The sequence below is a fragment of the Eulemur rufifrons genome, chromosome 7 (genome assembly GCF_041146395.1).
Source record: "Eulemur rufifrons isolate Redbay chromosome 7, OSU_ERuf_1, whole genome shotgun sequence".
Taxonomy (NCBI): domain Eukaryota; kingdom Metazoa; phylum Chordata; class Mammalia; order Primates; family Lemuridae; genus Eulemur; species Eulemur rufifrons.
Genome location: NC_090989.1, coordinates 90,484,446 through 90,503,719, shown reverse-complemented (window position 1 = coordinate 90,503,719; position 19,274 = coordinate 90,484,446). Strand labels below are relative to the sequence as shown.

Below are 19,274 nucleotides of genomic sequence, written 5' to 3'. Positions count from 1 at the left end.
TAATAGATTTTCTAGCATTGAACCATTCTTACACTTCCAATATAAACTCCAGGTAGGCATGGTGTATTATTTTCTTCATGCAGTGGTTTGAGTCTAAAAACTAATTAGAATTTTTGCATCCATATTTCTTTTTGTTGTTATTTTTATTGGGTTTAGATATCAGTGTCATACTTGCTTCATAAAAAGAATTTAGGGATTCTACTTATTTCCTATATTCTAAAACAATTTATGTAATGTTGAAATCATCTCGTTTCTAAAGGTTTGGTAAAATTCTCCTGTGAAACGGTTTGGACCTGATTTTGTTTTTGTTTGGTTGGTTTATTTGTGGGAAGTGTCTTGATAACTGTCTCTAGTTCTTCTATTAAATTATTTTCTTTAAGCTTTCTATCCTTACTGAGTTCGATTTTCATCTAGGTTTTCAAATTTATTTGCATAGAGGTTTACAGAGAGTTTCCTGTTTTATTTCTTCTGCATTATTAGTTATTCCTGCTCATCATTTCTCATTTTTTATATTTGTGTTTTCTTCATGTGTCTGAAATAAATTAGCTAATGATTGGTCTATTTTGTTAATTTTTCAAGGAACCAGAATTTTAATCTATTTATTTAATTTGCTAGTTTTCTTATTCGCTTCATTTATTTCTGCTATTGATTGATTTTTATTTCAGAATATTACCGGAGTACACACATTTTGGTTACATAATTTGCTTTTGTACGGTTTGCGTCAAAGTTATCAGTGTGTTCTTCACCCAGTTAGTATGCATTGTACCCATTTATTGCTGTTTTTATTGTTGTCATTTCCTCCCTTGTGCATCCTTTTGATGTTATATTTCTGTTTGATTTGAGAATTTAATTCATTTATGTTCATTCTTTCATTGATGTTGATATAGATGTTAGGGCTATGAATTTTCCTCTGATGCTACTTTATATAGATTCTGATGATGTTTTCATTATCATCTTCCAGAAATTCTTTAATTTTTGTTTGTATTTCCCCTTTCATTGTACACTGTACATGTTTTTAAATTTAGAAGGGCCTTTTTATTGTCCAGTTTTGTTTTTAATTTCACTTGGGATTGGTATCACAGAGTGTTTTTAATATGTCTACTTTATAGAAACTAGTACTGTTTTCTTCGTGCTTTGAATACCTTTCTCTTTGAAAGTTCCATTTGCCTTTGAAAGAAAGGTATATTCTCTAACACCATGGTGTTAGCTTTTGATATATATCCAAAAGATTTACCTCATTGATTGTATCGCAAGTAAAATGAAATACAGTGACACCCACAACTTACGTGAAACTCATACACATTATTGTAAACAAAAAAGGCAGTCACACTATGAATGTTAGGTGGATGAACCTTCATTCTCCCTTAGAATCTGTGTCAGGGATCTGATGGCAACCCAGTTTCCCAAGCCTTTTTGACATGCCTGAACATTGGAACACAAGTCATTGTCTATGGGTGTGGCCAATTTGACTGGATTCAGAAATCACTCAAATTGGACAATGGATTGATATGACCTTATAGATGGGCCCTTTTGAGTCAATATACACCCAGTGGTTGTAACTGATACTGCTGAATGGATTGTGGGAAATACATTTTTTAAGTTCCCAGTGGAGTGCACACTTTAGACAGGCAGTATGGGTTCTATGTGGCAGTCCCACAAAAAGACATTCTATTTGTTAAAATGTTTAGTTATGGGGGGAGAAGGGGAAGAGACCCTGACAGGCTGTAAGAGACACTAGACACACAATTAGCCCTTTTTCACTCTTCTTCCTTCCCATGCCTACCTCTAGGAAACTGGGCTACTGTATTTTAAAGTGGCAAAAGAGAGTGAGAGGGTGCGTTGGAAGACTAATCTGGTGCTGCTTTTACTGGTCAACTTTCCTTTCTGGATCTGGAAGATTATGGATATTAATGGTATTGATCATAGATATGAGGCATGGCTCACATGTCAGGGAGCGAGAGAGATGTTCTAGAATGGTACAGTGTATAAAAGGAAGAAGCTGCTGAGCCACCTAGGGAAAACCTTGTCCAGCTGATGTGGATTAGAAATGGTAGTGAGGTTTGGAAAAAGGGTGAAGAGTTTGCTTCAGGGAATTATCATACCTCATGTCCTTGTGGAAAGAGAGCAGCAACTCCAGCTGTCAGGAAAGGAAAAACCTCAGACCCTGGGAGGTAAGGGGTGAGGCAAGGACCATTAATCTCTCTTGTATTAAATATTTCTGGAAGGGTGCATAGGAAGGGGATGAAGATGGGAAGATGTTTTTACACTTTTCTTACATGTTGAATTTTGAACCAAGAAACTATTTTAATAGTTTTAAAAACTATTAAACATTTAAAAATAAAAACAAAATTGTCCTTAAACCTGGAACTAAAATTTAGAAATTAACATTCCCAGCCAGAATGCTGGGGTACTAAGGACCTAGCATATAAAAAACAAAAAACTTAATAAAATATAAGTTAGATTTTCTTTTTAAAGCGATATACACATTAACTCATAAAATTCTCTACTATGAAAACTTTTTAAGAATGTAAATAAACAAGAATTATATAAGCTGTTAAATTAACTTTATTTTCGTTTAATATAACTGATGAAGTTAACAGACAAATATTTTAATGTAACAAAAAGTCATAATTGATAAGTTTATCTACATTTTAAAGGTTTTTTTAGTATAGCCAAGGACTTAATATTAGAATTTTACCCATATTTGAAATGTAAAATGCACAATTATAATATCCATACTATTAATACATATTTTAAAATTTTTAAGTTTTAGCTAAAACATTTGAGTCTCTACAGGTAAAAGCAAGAATTCTCCTACACCTAAGATAAATAAAATGTATTACTAATAAAGTGCCACTGGATTAGACAATACCATTTCAAATATTTCCTTTTTTGGGAGGAGGAAAAAAGTACATAATAGAATAGAACTGGTCATTTTCATTTTACCAATACAGAACTAGTAATTTGCACTATACTTTGTAACAAGCACAAGAGTGCTTATTTATAGTAGATATTAACCACAATAAAGAATTCCTCTCAAGAAAGTTCACAACTATAACTTATGACAAGCTGTTTGGTCATTGTTGAATATAGTTTAGTGTCCAGAGTTTTTAAAAAGTACAATCTACAACTAAGAAACACTTAAGTCTACCAATACCAAGAAATAGCTTTAGGGACTTCATATAAATAAAAGAAACTTTTTTATTGTAAAATAGATCTCTACCTGTTCAAAGGAGGGGAATAGTGGTGTATGGCAAAGTTTGGCAACAAGTATGCTTCTAGCAGGTGAAAGCCTGGTATGGTTGCCATAAGATGCATCTTTCACATAAAGAAAAACGTGCTTATTAGATGTATACAGCACTTTTCAGGCACTTGACCTCACTTGGTAGTTAAGTTGGTGTTCAGATGTTTATTTAGTGGAAAAACATTAAATTACATATTGACTTCAAGCCATGTTCCCCTAGAACATCTGTGTTCCGTAAGCTAAACCCAAATGTTCCCTGCTAAAATCAAATAATGATGCTATATACCCAATTCAGAGAAAAAAAAATTCAATAAAGTTAATAGATTGGATTGTCTCAACTTGAAGATTTTCTACTATAAATTTTTCTTAAATCTTTGTTGCCTATTATTTGTCTGAATGCTAGCAGAAAAAAGCTTGAAAACTATGAAATATTATGCCTAAATTTTATTAGAAAATTAAAACTGTTCATCAGTACAATATATCGTTTAGGGGAATATGCTTATATTTTTGCTCTTTTACTGCTTAGGAACCGTATTTTCTCATAGTAAATGTGTTCCTAGGTCATATTATAGAATTCAACATATAAACATTTGTACACAGAACAGCATTATGAATTTTCAATCTGCTGTCCCTAAATATGTTTGGAGAACTACTATATCAATATCTGGCTCTAAAACTATCTTTGGGGTCCATGCCAAAAGAATGCTTTTCAAATATATTGTAAGGATAGGGATCTAAGATGAGACTACCAAATTCTATTCTTCAATGAAAAAATATGGTAAGATTCAGGTATAGATGCTACTAATACTTCCATTGTTGGAATGGAACTAATACTTGAATACTTGGTATGTAGTTTAAATATGTTGATATTAAGAATTTTTTAGATGTATGTATCATGGTATTACAATTTGGGAAAGTTTTGCAATATGCTTTCAGGCAGTCAGCTTTGAAATAATAAAACTCCAGCTCTTAGCACAAACAGTCCTGAGAACAATGCATTCAAATTACAGCTCAACTAGAAATAGTCTAATTGAGAAACCTTAAAGTACAAAAACAAGTTCTGAAAAAGTTGTAAATTAATAAAAATAAAACCAGTTACCAACATTTGAGGCACTACCAGACTACAGTACTTTAAAGAGTTGAATGGATTTTGGAAACAGAACAAAAATACAAAGCTAATATGTGCACATGCACACACTCACATTGTGTTGTAATGAAAAATTGTATACCCAAATTTTATAGCCTAAATATTTTAACGCAGCATCTCCCGTTAAAGATATCATGTTCTGACTGCAGGAGAATTTTGGTAATTAATATAAAGCATTGGTACAGGGGCTTGTACCATTAAAGGGAACACAGCAAGAGCTTGGTTAGCAACAATTTCTTCAAGTGACTGACAGCCCTTGGAGGGGAGTATGAAAGAAAAACATCATAATTATGTTTATGATGCAAATGCTAAGTAGCAATGATGTGATCTATGTCAGAGGGTATACAACTTTGTAGCAAATAAGGTATAACAAAGTCATTACAGTAGAAATAAAATACGTTGTTCTAGAAAGAAACAACTATTCAACCTGTTGAATATAAATTGGCAAAATGTGTACAGACAAAAATGGCATATCATTGTATAATCTATCGACATGACAGTCCACATTCTGTACATGTAACTTGTGATATTTAACACTTGCTACAAAAAAAGTACAAGAAATACTAGGAATCAACTTTTAACATTTCTCTGATGTCTAAAAAGAATGAAGTCACTTCTGTTCTATGTTAAAAAATGTTCCCTGCTTCCTTTTAATATAATTTATAAAGCTTTACTAAATGAAATATTTTGTTCTAGAGAAACATCTATTGACTTATGTGAAAATAAACAGTCCCATATCTTTAAAATCTATACTTATATGTCAGAAGAATATTTACACTTTATATAGTACTTAAAATGAAATATTTATGCACAAATAGCTTTTGCCATTCAAGGCTTGAAGATAGAGATGCATTATTATAATTTGCATACTCTTACATCACAATTGAAAATATATTTATGTGAAGTTTGACAAGTTAGGAAGAACAAGGGCATGCTAATCTAGAGATAATACTAAATCAGAACACTAGTATGGTTAGCAGGGGCCATATGAATGACCAGCAAGTAGCACAGATTAATAATTTTCTGGAATTCCTGTGGGTAACAATGCCAACCAGCAGCAAGTAAGATATGCATTACAGAGTACTGAAAAAACTAGAGCATTATGTAGTAGATTCTTAAATAGCATACTGGAAAGAATTTAGCCTAATTCCTAATTGTGCTTTAGATGGGCAAAAGCGAAAATGTTATACTGAAAACAATTAACTACAACCTCAATATTTCTTGTGCTTTAGAATTTTCCTCTTTGCATTTCTCTCAAAGCATCTTGCTTCTTCTCCAAATGAGTTTTCTGAAGCCAAGATAAGATTTAAAAGTCTGTAGAAATTAAGCAACTAAAACTTTGGGATCTTCTGTTCCTAATGGTATTTCCAGTGACTTATTAGATCAGTTACATCATCATATATGTTTCCCTCTAGGTTACAGGAACCAAAGGCCTTTCAGAGGTCAAGGAATGAAGGAAGAGGTCTCAGAACCAGTCTTAGAGAATCAAGGTATTACTAAAAGAGTGATTTTGTTCTAAGCTTCATTCCAATATAATGATTGTTACTGAGTCAAAGATGCTCATGAACCCTGTACCAGTGTCTAAAATTCTGGAAATATTAATATACATATGACTCAAAAGATTAAACAGAAATACAGTGGAATCACCTAAAATAACTTTTAAAATAATTCAGCTTATATTAATAGAATTCTTTCCTAGTTATATTTCACACCAGTAACTGAATAAAGTCACATGATAATCAGAAAAGTTCATATACTTTAAAATAAGTTAAATAACAATATATAAAGTAACATTTCTTCCATGATTCACTTTCATTTTAGAAAAAATATAGATAAATTTAACAAACGTTCCAAATCAATTAAAAGTAAGAATTCCCAGTTTTTGTCTAACAAATAGTTTAATGTAAAAAAAAAAAAATCTACTTAAAAATGGTTGGAAAGGAGTATTTACTGATAAATACCAACATGGCTGGGAAAAAAGTGCTGCATAGTATCCAGTAAAGCAGATAGATCACTCCTTTAAATGTCAGTGGGTGGAGGTGGGGGGCAAAACTTAAAAGCAAAAACACAACTAAAAAGCCACTTTTTATTTTTATGCTGACTACAAAAGGCCTCAAATAAAAACTTATGGCTTTAACCAACCCTCTTTGCCATTGTCTTTTGTGTATTCTTTACAATCTGACTTGTTCACTTTCACCCAACAGTTCAATATCCCTCTGTCAACCACAAAAAGATACTAAAACTACCATAGGTTATATCAAGTCTGACAACAATTTGGCAAAGAATAGTATGACCAAGGTAGTACATGTGGTTGCACGTGGCCAACAAGATAACTACACTTTTTGATAGCATGATTTTTGTTTAAGGATTTGTGTTTGCCACACACAAGCTGAACTGTGACAATTTCAATCCATAATCTATATATTTTGTGATATTAAATCTGAAATTAATGTAGAGCAATTCAACTTCAATACCATTATATGCTACATTGTTTGATTTAAAACCCTGGTTTATTTGTCATTTAACTAAAATGCAGGAATGATTTGCTCAGACAAATCACATCTGCTGAAGCTATCTTGTCTGTTTCTTAGACTCACAGACTGAAAACCACAGGAACGTTATAGGAAAAACACCTACAAAACTAAATAATAAAAGAATTATACATCTTGGTAATTTTTTAAAATTACCAATTGCCTGCAAAACTAACCCAGCACAACTTCAAAACAATTACAAAAAGAAATGAGGTTGCTTATGAAGGCCATAGCTTTGGTGACAACTTAGAATCAAACTTTAGATCTGCAGTTGATCCAGATTTAAATAGTTTGTTCATGCCTGAGGTTCCCATTTATTTGCAGGGTTTTATGGCTACAGCATATTCTTCACTCATGGCACACATGACAGATACCTAGAAGGAAAAAAATGCAGGCAAAAAGTTATTCAGAAGGTAATACATATAAAAGATATATTTAGCTCACATATATTTTATATTTGTGGATATTTTATATATATTGAATTTGGAAAGGAGTATTCCAAAATAAATAATCTACTTTCTTTACAGTTTTCTGAAGTAGAATTTTTCAAATTGTGGTTTGTAAAACAACTTCCAGGGAATAGGAAGAATAAGAGCTATAAATGTTTCAACACTTACTAGATACTACACTTCTGAAAGCTGTAACAGAGTAAATCTCCTTCACGCTTTAACACTCCCTTATAGCATCATTTCTTCTCCTTAAGAATAGCTCAGATGAAGAGCCTCAAAACAAATTTGGGGTTGACAGTGTTTATGTAGTAAAAAATGACTTCAATACTTCTTTGGTAATGGGTCTCTAAGAGTATCATGGAAAAACTGCCTTACAGAGATCATTTTCAACATTTCAACAATATTTTTAAACCACATTCCATGTATATCAATAGTATTTTATGTTAACTAGTTTAAGCCAAAATTTTATTAAATGGTTTAAAAAACAATCTTCCCATAACTCTTTACCTGTACATCTTCACCTGCATTGTATTTTCCTTCTATTTCTTTGCCTAGTTCACCTTCTGGCAGTTTAAGATCCTCACGAACTTCACCAGTTTCTGTCAGCAGGGAAAGGTAACCATCTTGAATGCATATCAGCTATTAGAAGAAATGATATCATTTGCACTGATTAGATTATATCCACTCCTCTAATGTTCACATAAATTGCAATCCACATTAATTTGTATAAATACACAGTAATACATGAATATTCTTGGTGTTTAAAAGTGTTGAAAATACAAAAGTATAAAATATGCACAGAATGGAAGTATAAGTTCACGCCTCCCTATACTCCCCCTGCCCCACTCAGTCTCTGCATTATTAAACAGTTTAGGCTTCTTTACAGTGTATCCTAAAGCATTTGCATTAATGCACACAATGCAAATATAGTTGCTTCAAAAAAATTGGATATAAGTATTTTTCTTTTTTTAAATTCTGTGTGTATTTTTTCAGCAAGCTGTTTGACTTAACATGTCTTAGAAATCTTTTCAAATCAGAACATAAAAACCTACCTTAGTCTATTTAACCACTACACAACTGCATAGATATACTGTAACTGATCTAACCATTTTCCCATTAATAAGCATAAAAGTTATTTTTAATTTTTCAATGTTACAAACAATGCATTTTATAATTTTTATTATGAGTAAAGTTAAATGGAAAATTTTTGGTCTCTCGGTCACTGCTAACGACAGGTTTTCTTTTTTAAAAAACAAACACTAGCTTATTGATGACATTAATGAAACAAAGCTAGTCATCAACCTAATCTGGGATGAAATATAAAGCATTTCAAATATAAAAATGTATAAATATCATATTAAACATCTAGTAAAATAATGTATTTATAAACAATAAATTGTTATATGAAATAAAAGTTTTCAAAAATAAAACTAAGTTACAGAAAACTAGAATTAAATAATGAGATTGAATTACTTGATCCTTTAAATTATATGGAAATCTTAAAATCTAAAGAAAAGTTGCAGGCCGGGCGCGGTGGCTCACGCCTGTAATCCTAGCACTCTGGGAGGCCGAGGCGGGTGGATCGCTCGAGGTCAGGAGTTCGAGACCAGCCTGAGCAAGAGCGAGACCCCGTCTCTACTAAAAATAGAAAGAAATTATATGGACAACTAAAATATATATATACAAAAAATTAGCCGGGCATGGTGGCGCATGCCTGTAGTCCCAGCTACTCGGGAGGCTGAGGCAGTAGGATCGCTTAAGCCCAGGAGTTTGAGGTTGCTGTGAGCTAGGCTGACGCCACGGCACTCACTCTAGCCTGGGCAACAGAGTGAGACTCTGTCTCAAAAAAAAAAAAAAAAAAAAGAAAAGTTGCAATAATGCAACGAAATCCCATATCCTTTACCTAGATTTACCCATTGTTCACATTTAAGCAACATGTGTATTTTTCCTCTCTACATATACATACATGCAATATATAAAATACATACCACAAACATTCTTGTTTTTACTGAACCATTTGAGAGTAAGTTTCAAAGATCATGAATTTTCAGAAATAAGTACTTCAGTGTGTTTTCCCCAAGAACAAGGATATACTCTTATATAACCACAGTTTATTTTTCAAAATCAGGAAATACTGATAACCTATTATTCAATATATAGTCTATATTCAAATTTGCCAGTTGTCCTAACATTGTCCTTGATAACGACTTATCTCCCCAACTCCAGGATCATTACGTTGTATTTATCTGGCTGTCAAGTCAGGTTAGTTTCTCTTAATTTGAATAGTTCCTTCACCCTTTGTCTTTCAGGACATTGACATTTTTGAAGAGTACATGTTCACTGGTTTGTAGCATGTTCCTCAGTTTGGGTTTGTTTCATTCTTTCCTCATGATTCAGGTAATGGATTTTTGAAAGGAATACTACATAAACTATATGCCCTCAGAGTATCATATCAGGAGGCAAATTATGTCAATTTGTTTCATTACTAGTGAGCTTAATTTTGATAACTTGGCTAGGGTGGTATCTCTCAGGACTTTCCACTCTAAAGATACACTTTTCCCCTTTGTAATTTGAAATCTTAAAAAAAAAAAAAAATAATGTCATTGTCAAATCTCAGGCATATTTTTGTGCAAATTTTTCTACCTTTTCTCAAAGGCCTTTTTGACTCTATGGAGTTGGAAGGAGGGGATGGTGAGGAGAGACTGTTATCAGCCAATTCTAAATATTTCCTTCTGATCGTTCACCTTTAAACAAATCTACTCATTTGAAGACATTAAGATTTTTTTTTTTTTTTTGAGACAGAGTGTCACTCTGTTGCCCTGGGTAGAGTGCAGTGGTGTCATTGTAGCTTCTTGCAACCTCAAACTCCTGGGCTCAAGTGATCCTCCTACCTCAGCTTCCCAAGTAGCTGGGACTACAGGTGGTGCACACCACCACGCCCTGCCAATTTTCTTTTTCTATTTTTAGTTGCCTGGCTAATTGTTTCTATTTTTAGTAGAGATGGGGTCTCGCTCTTGTTCAGGCTGGTCTTGAACTCCTGAGCTCAAGCAGCTCAGCCTCTCAGAGTGGTAGGATTACAGGCGTGAATCACCACGCCCAGCCTTTAAGATGTTTTTGAACAACTGATTTTTGTTTTTCTTTTGGGAGAGGGAATAGTTGTTGTTAATAGCAAGCAGGGAGACAGCAGAGGTCAGGTTCAAAAAACTTTAAATAGAGGTGCTGGGCATATGGTGGTGTACCATGCTCCTGAACAGTGTAGATTATACTGGTATCATAATGTGGGATCTTTTATTTCCTACTAAAAGAATCTGTGGCTTCTTGGAAAAATGGATAATCCCAGGTCCAGAGCAGGAAGTGTACAAGATGAACATGGAGCAAGTTGTTATACTAGAAAGCAAGGCACAATCAAAGACCGTTAGGCTCACGTAAAAGGAACTCAGGAGCTAACTTGGATAAGGTTCCACTGGCCAAAGACAGGACAGTTTGAGAGTCAATATGATAGGAACTACAATGGATTTAAACACAAATATATTTAAATGTTTGAGTTCATAGTGAAAAAAATATTTCGTTGTCATCTTCAGGGGATGCTAGGAACCAACTCACTTTAAAGACGGGTAAATTTGGCCAGGCATGGTGGCTCACGCCTGTAATCCCAGCACTGTGGGAGGCCGAGGTGGGAGGATTGCTTGAGGTCAGGAGTTTAAGACCAGCCTGAACAAGAGCGAGACCCCATCTCTATCAAAAATAGAAAAAGTGAGCCAGGTGTGGTGGCACATGCCTGTAGTCCCAGCTACTAAAGAGGCTGAGGCAGGAGGATCACTTGAGTCCAGGAGTTTGAGGTTGCTGTGAGCTAGGCTGATGCCATGGCACTCTAGCCCAGGCAACAGAGCAAGACTCCGTCTCAAAACAAAACAAAACCTTGGTAATTGCAGGGAAAGAATTAAGTATTTACACTGCCTTTCATATATATATGTTTATATATACACACATGTACACATAAAGTATATATACTATACTTTAAGGTAAACAAAAACATTGATAAAGTTTCTTTTTATAGAAGTATTCTGGTAAGAAAAAAAATGAAGGAATGACAGATCATTATTTTGTCTCTAATAAATTAATGGATTGAAGCAATGATCACATAGCTGGTAATACCTCAAAAAGAGAAATAATAACCATTATTTAACTAATAGTTGCACGGAATATCATCTATGGAATAGTCCTGTTAAAGAAAGAAAGAAAGGAGAGGAAGAAAACAAAAATCTAAATTGAATCTAACCAAGCCTTCACATCTTACCACCAAGTTTCAGAAAACACAAGGGACAGAGAACATGTTAAAAAATAAGAAAATGCAATTTGTTAAATCCAGACAGTGGAAAAGTCTACAGAACAGTGTCTTCATCAAAAAATTGCAGAGAAAAAGACAGACAGAGAGAGAGAGAGACCCTAAGTGCACATGTGAAAGAGGAGAACCTATAGATTAAAACAGATTTAAGAGATACACCAATCAAATGAATTGTATGGACCTTATTTAGGTCTGATTTTTTTTTTTAAAAAAAATACAATTAGGAAGTTAAGAAAATGTAGATACTGATGGGATATTTGACGATATTTAGGAATTACTTGTTTTATATGTGTTAGTGTGTTTTGTTTTTTATCGTTTTTATCTTTTAGAGATGCATAACAAAATATTTAGAGATGAAATGATATGTCTGGAATCAGCATCTGAAAGGGGACTAACAGTCAGAATACACAAGGAACTCAAACAACAAAAAACAAATAATTCCATTAAAAAGTGTGCAAAGGACACGAATAGATACTTTTCAAAAGAGGATATACAGACATCAATATATCAAAAAGATAACCTGTACTCATATGTTGATTGCAGCATTATTCACAATAGCAAAGATATGGAATTAATCTAAGTATCTACGGAGACTGCATAAAGAAAATCCTATATATATATAATGAATACTATTCACCACTATGCAATCTATGCATGTCATAAAATTATACTTGTATCCCATAAATTTATACATATAAAAAATCCCAAATAAGAAGCAGAACAGGAAGAAAAAAACAGGTGTAGGGTGTAGATGAACAAGATTAGCCACGTATAGGTAATTGTTGAAGCTCAGTGATGGGTATATGGGATTAAATATACTGTACTTTGAAAATTTCCACAATAAAAAGTAAAACAGGAAAATGCCACGACATATCAAGAATTCCAGAAGGAGTACTGTAACCACTAAATGCTAGGAGGCACAGCCAACTAAGGAAGCAAAGCATGATCTAAAAGGAAGATACCGGTACGCGAGAGTTAGTGACTACAGATTTTGTCCACAATGTAGTCTGAATAAGAAAGCACACTGAAGAGGAGGAATTATAGGGAAACTATTTTTGCTTGCATTTGTAATACTGGTATACAACAGAAGGCTAGAGAAGGTATGTCAGCACTACAGGTGCCTTCTTAGCCGTAATTTCTGAATTTAGTTTCTCAATGTATTTCAAAACAACCAGCCTTGTTTTGGTAATACCTATCCCTTTCCACTTCTTCCTTCTTTTCCCTCAGCATTCTTGGGCTACTTCCTTACAGTTGCTAGTCCCTGGGTGAGACTGAATGCTTAATCATTATATTTACACATCCTAAGCAACACCATCATCAACTGGGATGTTATCTGAACCACTACGCCATGCAATTGGGAATATAGAGTAGTACTCCACCATCAAATACAAGTAGCATATATGAGATCAACTTGAGCAGGTTCTAAAGGCACAAAGAAATTGCATAAGAAGTGGCCGATTCAGAAAACTCCTGCTCCTACCACATTGACACTTCTCCCTCAACTCATACCAACGGCTTTTTGGGGAGTTCCCTACAACAAGTTTACTGAAAAAGAAAAAATTCAGAATGGTTTCTAGATGATTATACATTACATGATGACACCATTCACAGGTGGGCCTGAAAGATAGCGGGGCTGGGAAGAACTTCAAGCACTGGAACTGAAAGAAGAGAGAACCAGAGGTATGGATTTATGCTGATTATTGGCAACAGCTAAGAGTTTGGCTGAAAGGTTAAGGGCACTAAAAGAACAAGATACAAAAATTGCTGACAATAAGGTTTGGAAAAGTGGTAAATGGATGGACTCCTCCAAAAAATTAGAGAATGTGTCCATATGAATGCTCACCAAAGGGCATCTACTACTGATGAGGCTCTAATTAATTAGGTGGACAAGATGATTCTCTCTGTGGATGCCATTCAGCTTCTTTTTGTAGCTTTCCCAATCCTTGTTCAATGGGATCAGTGACATAGGCTTTCTCTCACCAAGGCTGATCTGACTACAGCCACTGAGAACTTCATGGAAGAGACCAATACAGAATCCTAGATATGGCACCATTCCCCAGGGGGAACAGTTAGCCATCTGACTGGTAACATTGTATCCCTTCCATCATGGCAGTGGCAGCAATTTGTCCTTATTGCAATAAATTATTACCCTGCATATGGATCTGCCTCTCCTGCCTGCAGTGCTTTTGCTGAAATTTCATTTAGATTTATAGAATATGCCTCATTCCTGTCATAGCATCTCACATGGCATCATTTCTGATGAAAAGAGTAATCTTATTGGCATAATAATGGGGCACAGGACAATGTCCAGAGAATTCACTGGCTTATATACCCCATCATTCCAAAACTGCTTGCCTGTGTGGACTGGCCTATTGAAGACTCATTTATGGCATCTGCTGGGTGATATTTTCTTGGCTTGGCATGCTGTTTTGCAGGTTACAATACATTTCAATATATGGTGCTATTTTTCCCATAGGTAGAATACATAGGTCTAGGAGCCAAAGATAATGGCTTTTCTCACTAATACCCTTACTGATCCTGTAGCAAAATATTTCCCTCTTGTCCCTGCGATACTGAGTTCTAATGGTTTAGAAGTTTTCTATTCCCAAAGACAGACTGGTTCCATCAGGGAATACAAGGATTCTGCAGAACAGGTAAAAATTATAAAAACATTTTAAGAGCTCAAGGAATTTATAGCATCATCATCTTCTTTGCCATTATTGTTTTACGTTGCAACAATATCTCAACATCCAAAACATAGACCACTTATTTGAAGAATATGCTGGGGTTTAATAGTCATAGTTTTGGCAATTCACCAATAATCCAAAGGTCTACAATATAAATTTAATGTGTCCTGTAGTAATTAGTTTTCCTTTTAGAAAATGATCTTCGAATGACAGATAAAACTTGAGTGAATGCAGAAAAGACATTTAATTTGTAGTAGAGTGCACAGCAATACAAAACTTTCTAAAGAAATATGATTCAACAGAGTATAAGCATTTCTGAATAAGCATTTCTATATTTATGAATTTCAGGATTCCCAAAGGTGTCTGGATATATTTGTATTTTATACCATCCCTGAGCCCCAGACAAAGTTAACTACTTAGGCGAAAAGTAATACCAAGCTAATCTTGGAATAGATGAGTCAGGAGACAATTTTTCTTTCATTCTGAACTTATTTTAAAATTCACAAAATTAAAACTGTAAATATTAATACGTTTCTTTTCCTAAACAAATATTTACTTTTAATTATTAAAATGAACAGATATACATATTTCACTTTAGCTGAATGCCAAATTGGCACTCAAAATATTGAATTCAGCAAATACAAAGGACAATACATAGCCAAATAAAGGACTATACATAGCCAAATAATAAAGTAGGAATTTAATCAAGGCACTTGGATAGGTGAGTGAAGACCACGATAGCACAATAAATATAAGTGGAAAGTCTCACAGAAATAATTTTTTAAAATAAACAGAAATAAGTATTCTATGCTGACTTGATAATGAAGAGAATGTGAACAATGAGTACTTACTATGCCAGGTATTGTTCTAGTATTAACTAAGTAAGCTTCAAAATGATCCCATAAGGAGTTTATTATTCACATCTCCACTTTATACATAAATAACACATAAAGAAATGGAGGCAAGAGAGGTTAAGTAACTTGCCAAGCAAAGTCACACAGCTAGTTAGTGCCAAAGCAGGGACTAGGACCCAATCTGTCTGGCTTGAATTATCCTCTTGTCCACTCTGTAGCATGGACTACATACCAACGGCTGCGATTAGGGTGAAGTGAGACACTTGTCTTGGGTGCAAAATTTAAAAAGATACCAAAAAACTTACAGTGATCAAATAAATATTTTAATGTAATATCTTAAAAATTACAATTAATGAAAACATGCTATGATAAGCAAAATATCAAAATTTTAAATAAAGACAGGATCAGATTTACTGGTTTTTCCTTGTGCCTTAGGCTCCTATATGGCTTAGCATTGTTACTAGTCTTGTCTTTATTTAAAATTGTGTGCCTGAGGCAAGGGCCTCCCTTACCTCATTCACCTTTCCCTCGTTTGGACCCTACTATATACCAAAATAAAACCCAACCCAATTTTTCCTTTATGCTAAATCTTGAGTTCCAGTCAATGAGTGGCTAATTTTATCATAGTCGTAATCATCTGAACTGCTGATACCATTTTTCTGAAACATGCAACAAGCAAAAGCATTCTGCCTTGAATGGATCTTGACTATAATGAATATTAATATTCAAAGCCTTGATATTTTAGGGTGAAAAGAGAAACACATTTTTGGCAAAAGAAAATTCTATGTTCAGCTTAAGTCTACTGCACTATCCTTACCATACTGAATAATCAATCATACATGCATTTAACAAATGTTTATTAAGCACCTACTATGGACCACATCTAGATTTGATGCTCCAACAATAATGAAATGATTAAGTAGAATTTTTAGACAGGAAAAGGGGGAGTAGAACTACTTTTTGGTAGATATCTACTTATAGGGTATTTATGGGATACATTTTCTCATTTAATCCTGTTTTATAGATGGAAAGACAGGCTCAGAGACACTGTGTAACTTGTCCAAGATCATCCAGCTACAAAGTGGCAGAACTAGATACAAACCAAGATCTACCTGACTGAAACCACTTGCTGGTATACTAAGACAATTCAAATTTCTACAAAGACTCCAATGCAACCTAAAAAACATTTATGATAAGTAGGAAAGTGAAAATATAAAACTGTTTACTAGATTAAAACTACATAAAAATATGTTTGCGTGTGGACAAAGAGTCAAAGGAAATCATTGGGTAATTACAGTTGATAGCAACATTCTTTAAAAATGTATACAATACAATAAAAGGTATAGAAAAAATCAGTTTAAGTTGAATTAAAACAAATCTAAGTGTCAACTTTGTATTTTTGACTATGTAAAATGAGCAGACATGAGTTTGATCTATGGCATGCTTTATACAGAAACTGAAGACTTTCAAGAAATGCTTTGGTTATGATTAATCTGAGCTTCTATATCCTATGAGATCAATTGTTTGGTTATCATCAACACTCCAAACAACAAAATGCTATCATTAAACATGACTTATCCAAATGTATAATTGGAACTAAACTTGAAGTTTACACATATAATTTAACAAAAGGTCAAAGCATGGTCACTGAATATAAATAAACCGATTACATAGTTTTTGTATCTTCTTCACCATATTCAGTGACCATGTACTTTATCCTTTATATTTATGGCTTTTGATTTATTTTCCTCTTTAAGAATATCAAGTTCTGATTCACATTCATTAATACAAAAACTTGGTTGGTAGGAACACGAATTTCAGTAGTTTCTCTAAAGTCTTAGGTATGATCAGTGAAAAGAAACAAGACAACCAGGATGGAGATACCTAAATTTGAAATATTTTATAACAGAGAGAATAGCAATTTTACTAAACATTCAACTTAGTCACAATATGCAATCACTTGGCCTGAGAAACACTGAGGAGTGTTCAACTTTTTAAAAATACAAGAATGTTATAAAATAGGAAACTAGTAATAATCCTAGATGAGGTACAAGTGTTAAACATCAGGATCTAGTTCTCTAATTTCTAAGAAAGTTGGTGCCTAATAATTGGTTAGGAAAATCTACAGAACTACTCTTGGGTTTTGTTAAATTACAAATGATAGTACAGTACTTGCACCTTTAATAAACAAGCAACAGTCTAAAGGAAATTAGTACTTACTTGATAATCATTTCTCTTAATGTTTGGAACATCCATGTTGTGAGTAGAAGGGCAAATATCTTCATATTTTTTGCCAGTGAAAATATCAATTCCAACAAGGTGAACCTAATAGAGAAGGAGAACAGGAAACCTGTTTAATCTTTGCCAAGTGTATCACTCATTACATACACAAGAGCACAATACCAATGCTGATTATGACAGATTCTTTCTTCTTCCAAGGTCATCTAATTTTACTTTCTTAAAAAAACGTAGTGGTCATAGAATTAAGATGCAGTAAACAATTAAACAGTATCATGACATGTCAGAACCCAATATAATATATAGTCCAGTAATTCAATTATAAGAGTACACAAGAAAAATAAAAGGTTTCTTAGAACTATTACAACAGGTTTTCTCATTTGTAAACAGAATAGATCTTCTAGGTTACTAGGATTCAGAAAAGTTTCAGTTCCCAGTTAATGAAAGGGCCCAAGAAAGGATTGCTGCTACCTTTAAATACTCAAAGCAATAGATGATCAGCCACTAATTCTGAGAAGGGGGAAAAAAGCGCTTGTTACAAAATTTTAAGTATAGAAATCTCATGATCTGTAATGGAATACAAATAATCGAAACCCCAACTCTGAAGCCAAAGACTGACTTGGAAGGGCACTTACCTTGGCATGACCGTGCTTTCCAGTTTTGGAAGTTGACATCTCCACTATTTTGCATGGTCGTCCTTTGAGCACCACGAAGCCGTTTTTGCGCAGGGCCGAGCACTGCATAGGGTAAGTGCTGGAAGCCCCAGCATCTCCAGTGGTGAAATCAATTTCGTCTGCCATAGTGGGCTGGGGAGATGGTAGTTTTTCCGTGGGAACTACGCAAAAAGTTTGTGTTTGCTTTTTAATAACGGGCATGCAGGCAGGGAAACGTCTCATTTCGGACAGGATAGGTGCCAAGCATCATAGGCCTGTTATTTTTGAATTTATAGAACACCCACTCAAGACTAGGAGGCACTTTCTAACTGGCCTCTACAAACTTTTCCAGCCATTGGTGGGGAGGGAAGTCGCAGAGGAACCCGCTGGAGGTGGGGATGATACCCGCCTTGGGCGCTCACCGCGCAGGGGAGAGCAGGTCCCGGCCACTACTGCCCAGCCGCAGAAAAAGCCGGCGACCTTCCCGCGCCGCGCCGCCCGGCCCTCTACCGCCGCCCCGAACCCTACTGCGGGGAGCCCAGCCCAGGCCGCACGTCCCCGCGTAGGATGGGGGATAAGAGGACCTGGCCAGCAGGACCTGGCCCTAGGGTAGCCGGCGCGCACCGCGCCCTCCAGCCCTCAGCGCGCCACCCCGGCCGCACAGGCGCCCCCTCTTCTGCCGGCATCCCCGGCTCGGCCCGGCCGGGCCCGGCCCGGCTCTGCCCGGCCCCACAAGGGCCTGAGCCCCAGCGGGTCCTGCGCTTGTCACCGTTCCCCGATCCATCCTTCCTCCTTCCCTCGGTCAGGGCTCGGCTCCAGGCGCCTTCCCTGGCCCTGCCTCCCTCTGGTCCCAGCCCCACCAGCTTTTCCCCAGGTTTTCACCTTTCCGCAGGCAAAGAGCGCCTTTCGCCTGCGCACCCGTGCAGGTCCCTTACAGCTGCGGCGGTGGCGGCCGCGGCAGTTCCAAGACACGGGGCGGGGCCGCCACACTTTCCACACCCCGGCTCCCCGCCCTTTCCCGCCCCCACCTTAGCCCCACTTCCGGGATAGGCCCTGGAGCGTCACAGGCACCGCCCTCTCGGCCTACCATTGGCTACCAGGTTCCCGAGGCCCCGCCCAGTCACGT

The 19,274-nt window shown here is 35.5% G+C and overlaps 1 protein-coding gene across 1 annotated transcript; it reads right to left on the bottom strand.

Annotated features, from left to right (window-relative positions):
• Nucleotides 1-7,236: 7,236 nt before the first annotated feature.
• On the bottom strand, nt 7,237-18,295 carry EIF5A2 (eukaryotic translation initiation factor 5A2). Its single transcript, XM_069472931.1, has 4 exons — nt 18,131-18,295; nt 17,478-17,582; nt 7,879-8,010; nt 7,237-7,296 (listed from the first exon to the last, which is right to left on the bottom strand). Exons 1-4 carry the CDS (start codon nt 18,293-18,295, stop codon nt 7,237-7,239), a joined length of 462 nt encoding a protein of 153 aa, XP_069329032.1.
• Nucleotides 18,296-19,274: the final 979 nt, after the last annotated feature.

What these genes read in the sequence shown, in the direction of transcription:
- EIF5A2 (XM_069472931.1), bottom strand. Translation starts at nt 18,295, where the DNA reads ATGGCAGACGAAATTGATTTCACCACTGGAGATGCTGGGGCTTCCAGC. An exon ending in GAAAGCACGGTCATGCCAAG is followed by an intron (nt 17,583 to 18,130) that starts GTAAGTGCCCTT and finishes CTTCTCTATTAG; the next exon opens with GTTCACCTTGTTGGAATTGA. An exon ending in TTAAGAGAAATGATTATCAA is followed by an intron (nt 8,011 to 17,477) that starts GTAAGTACTAAT and finishes TTCTTCTAATAG; the next exon opens with CTGATATGCATTCAAGATGG.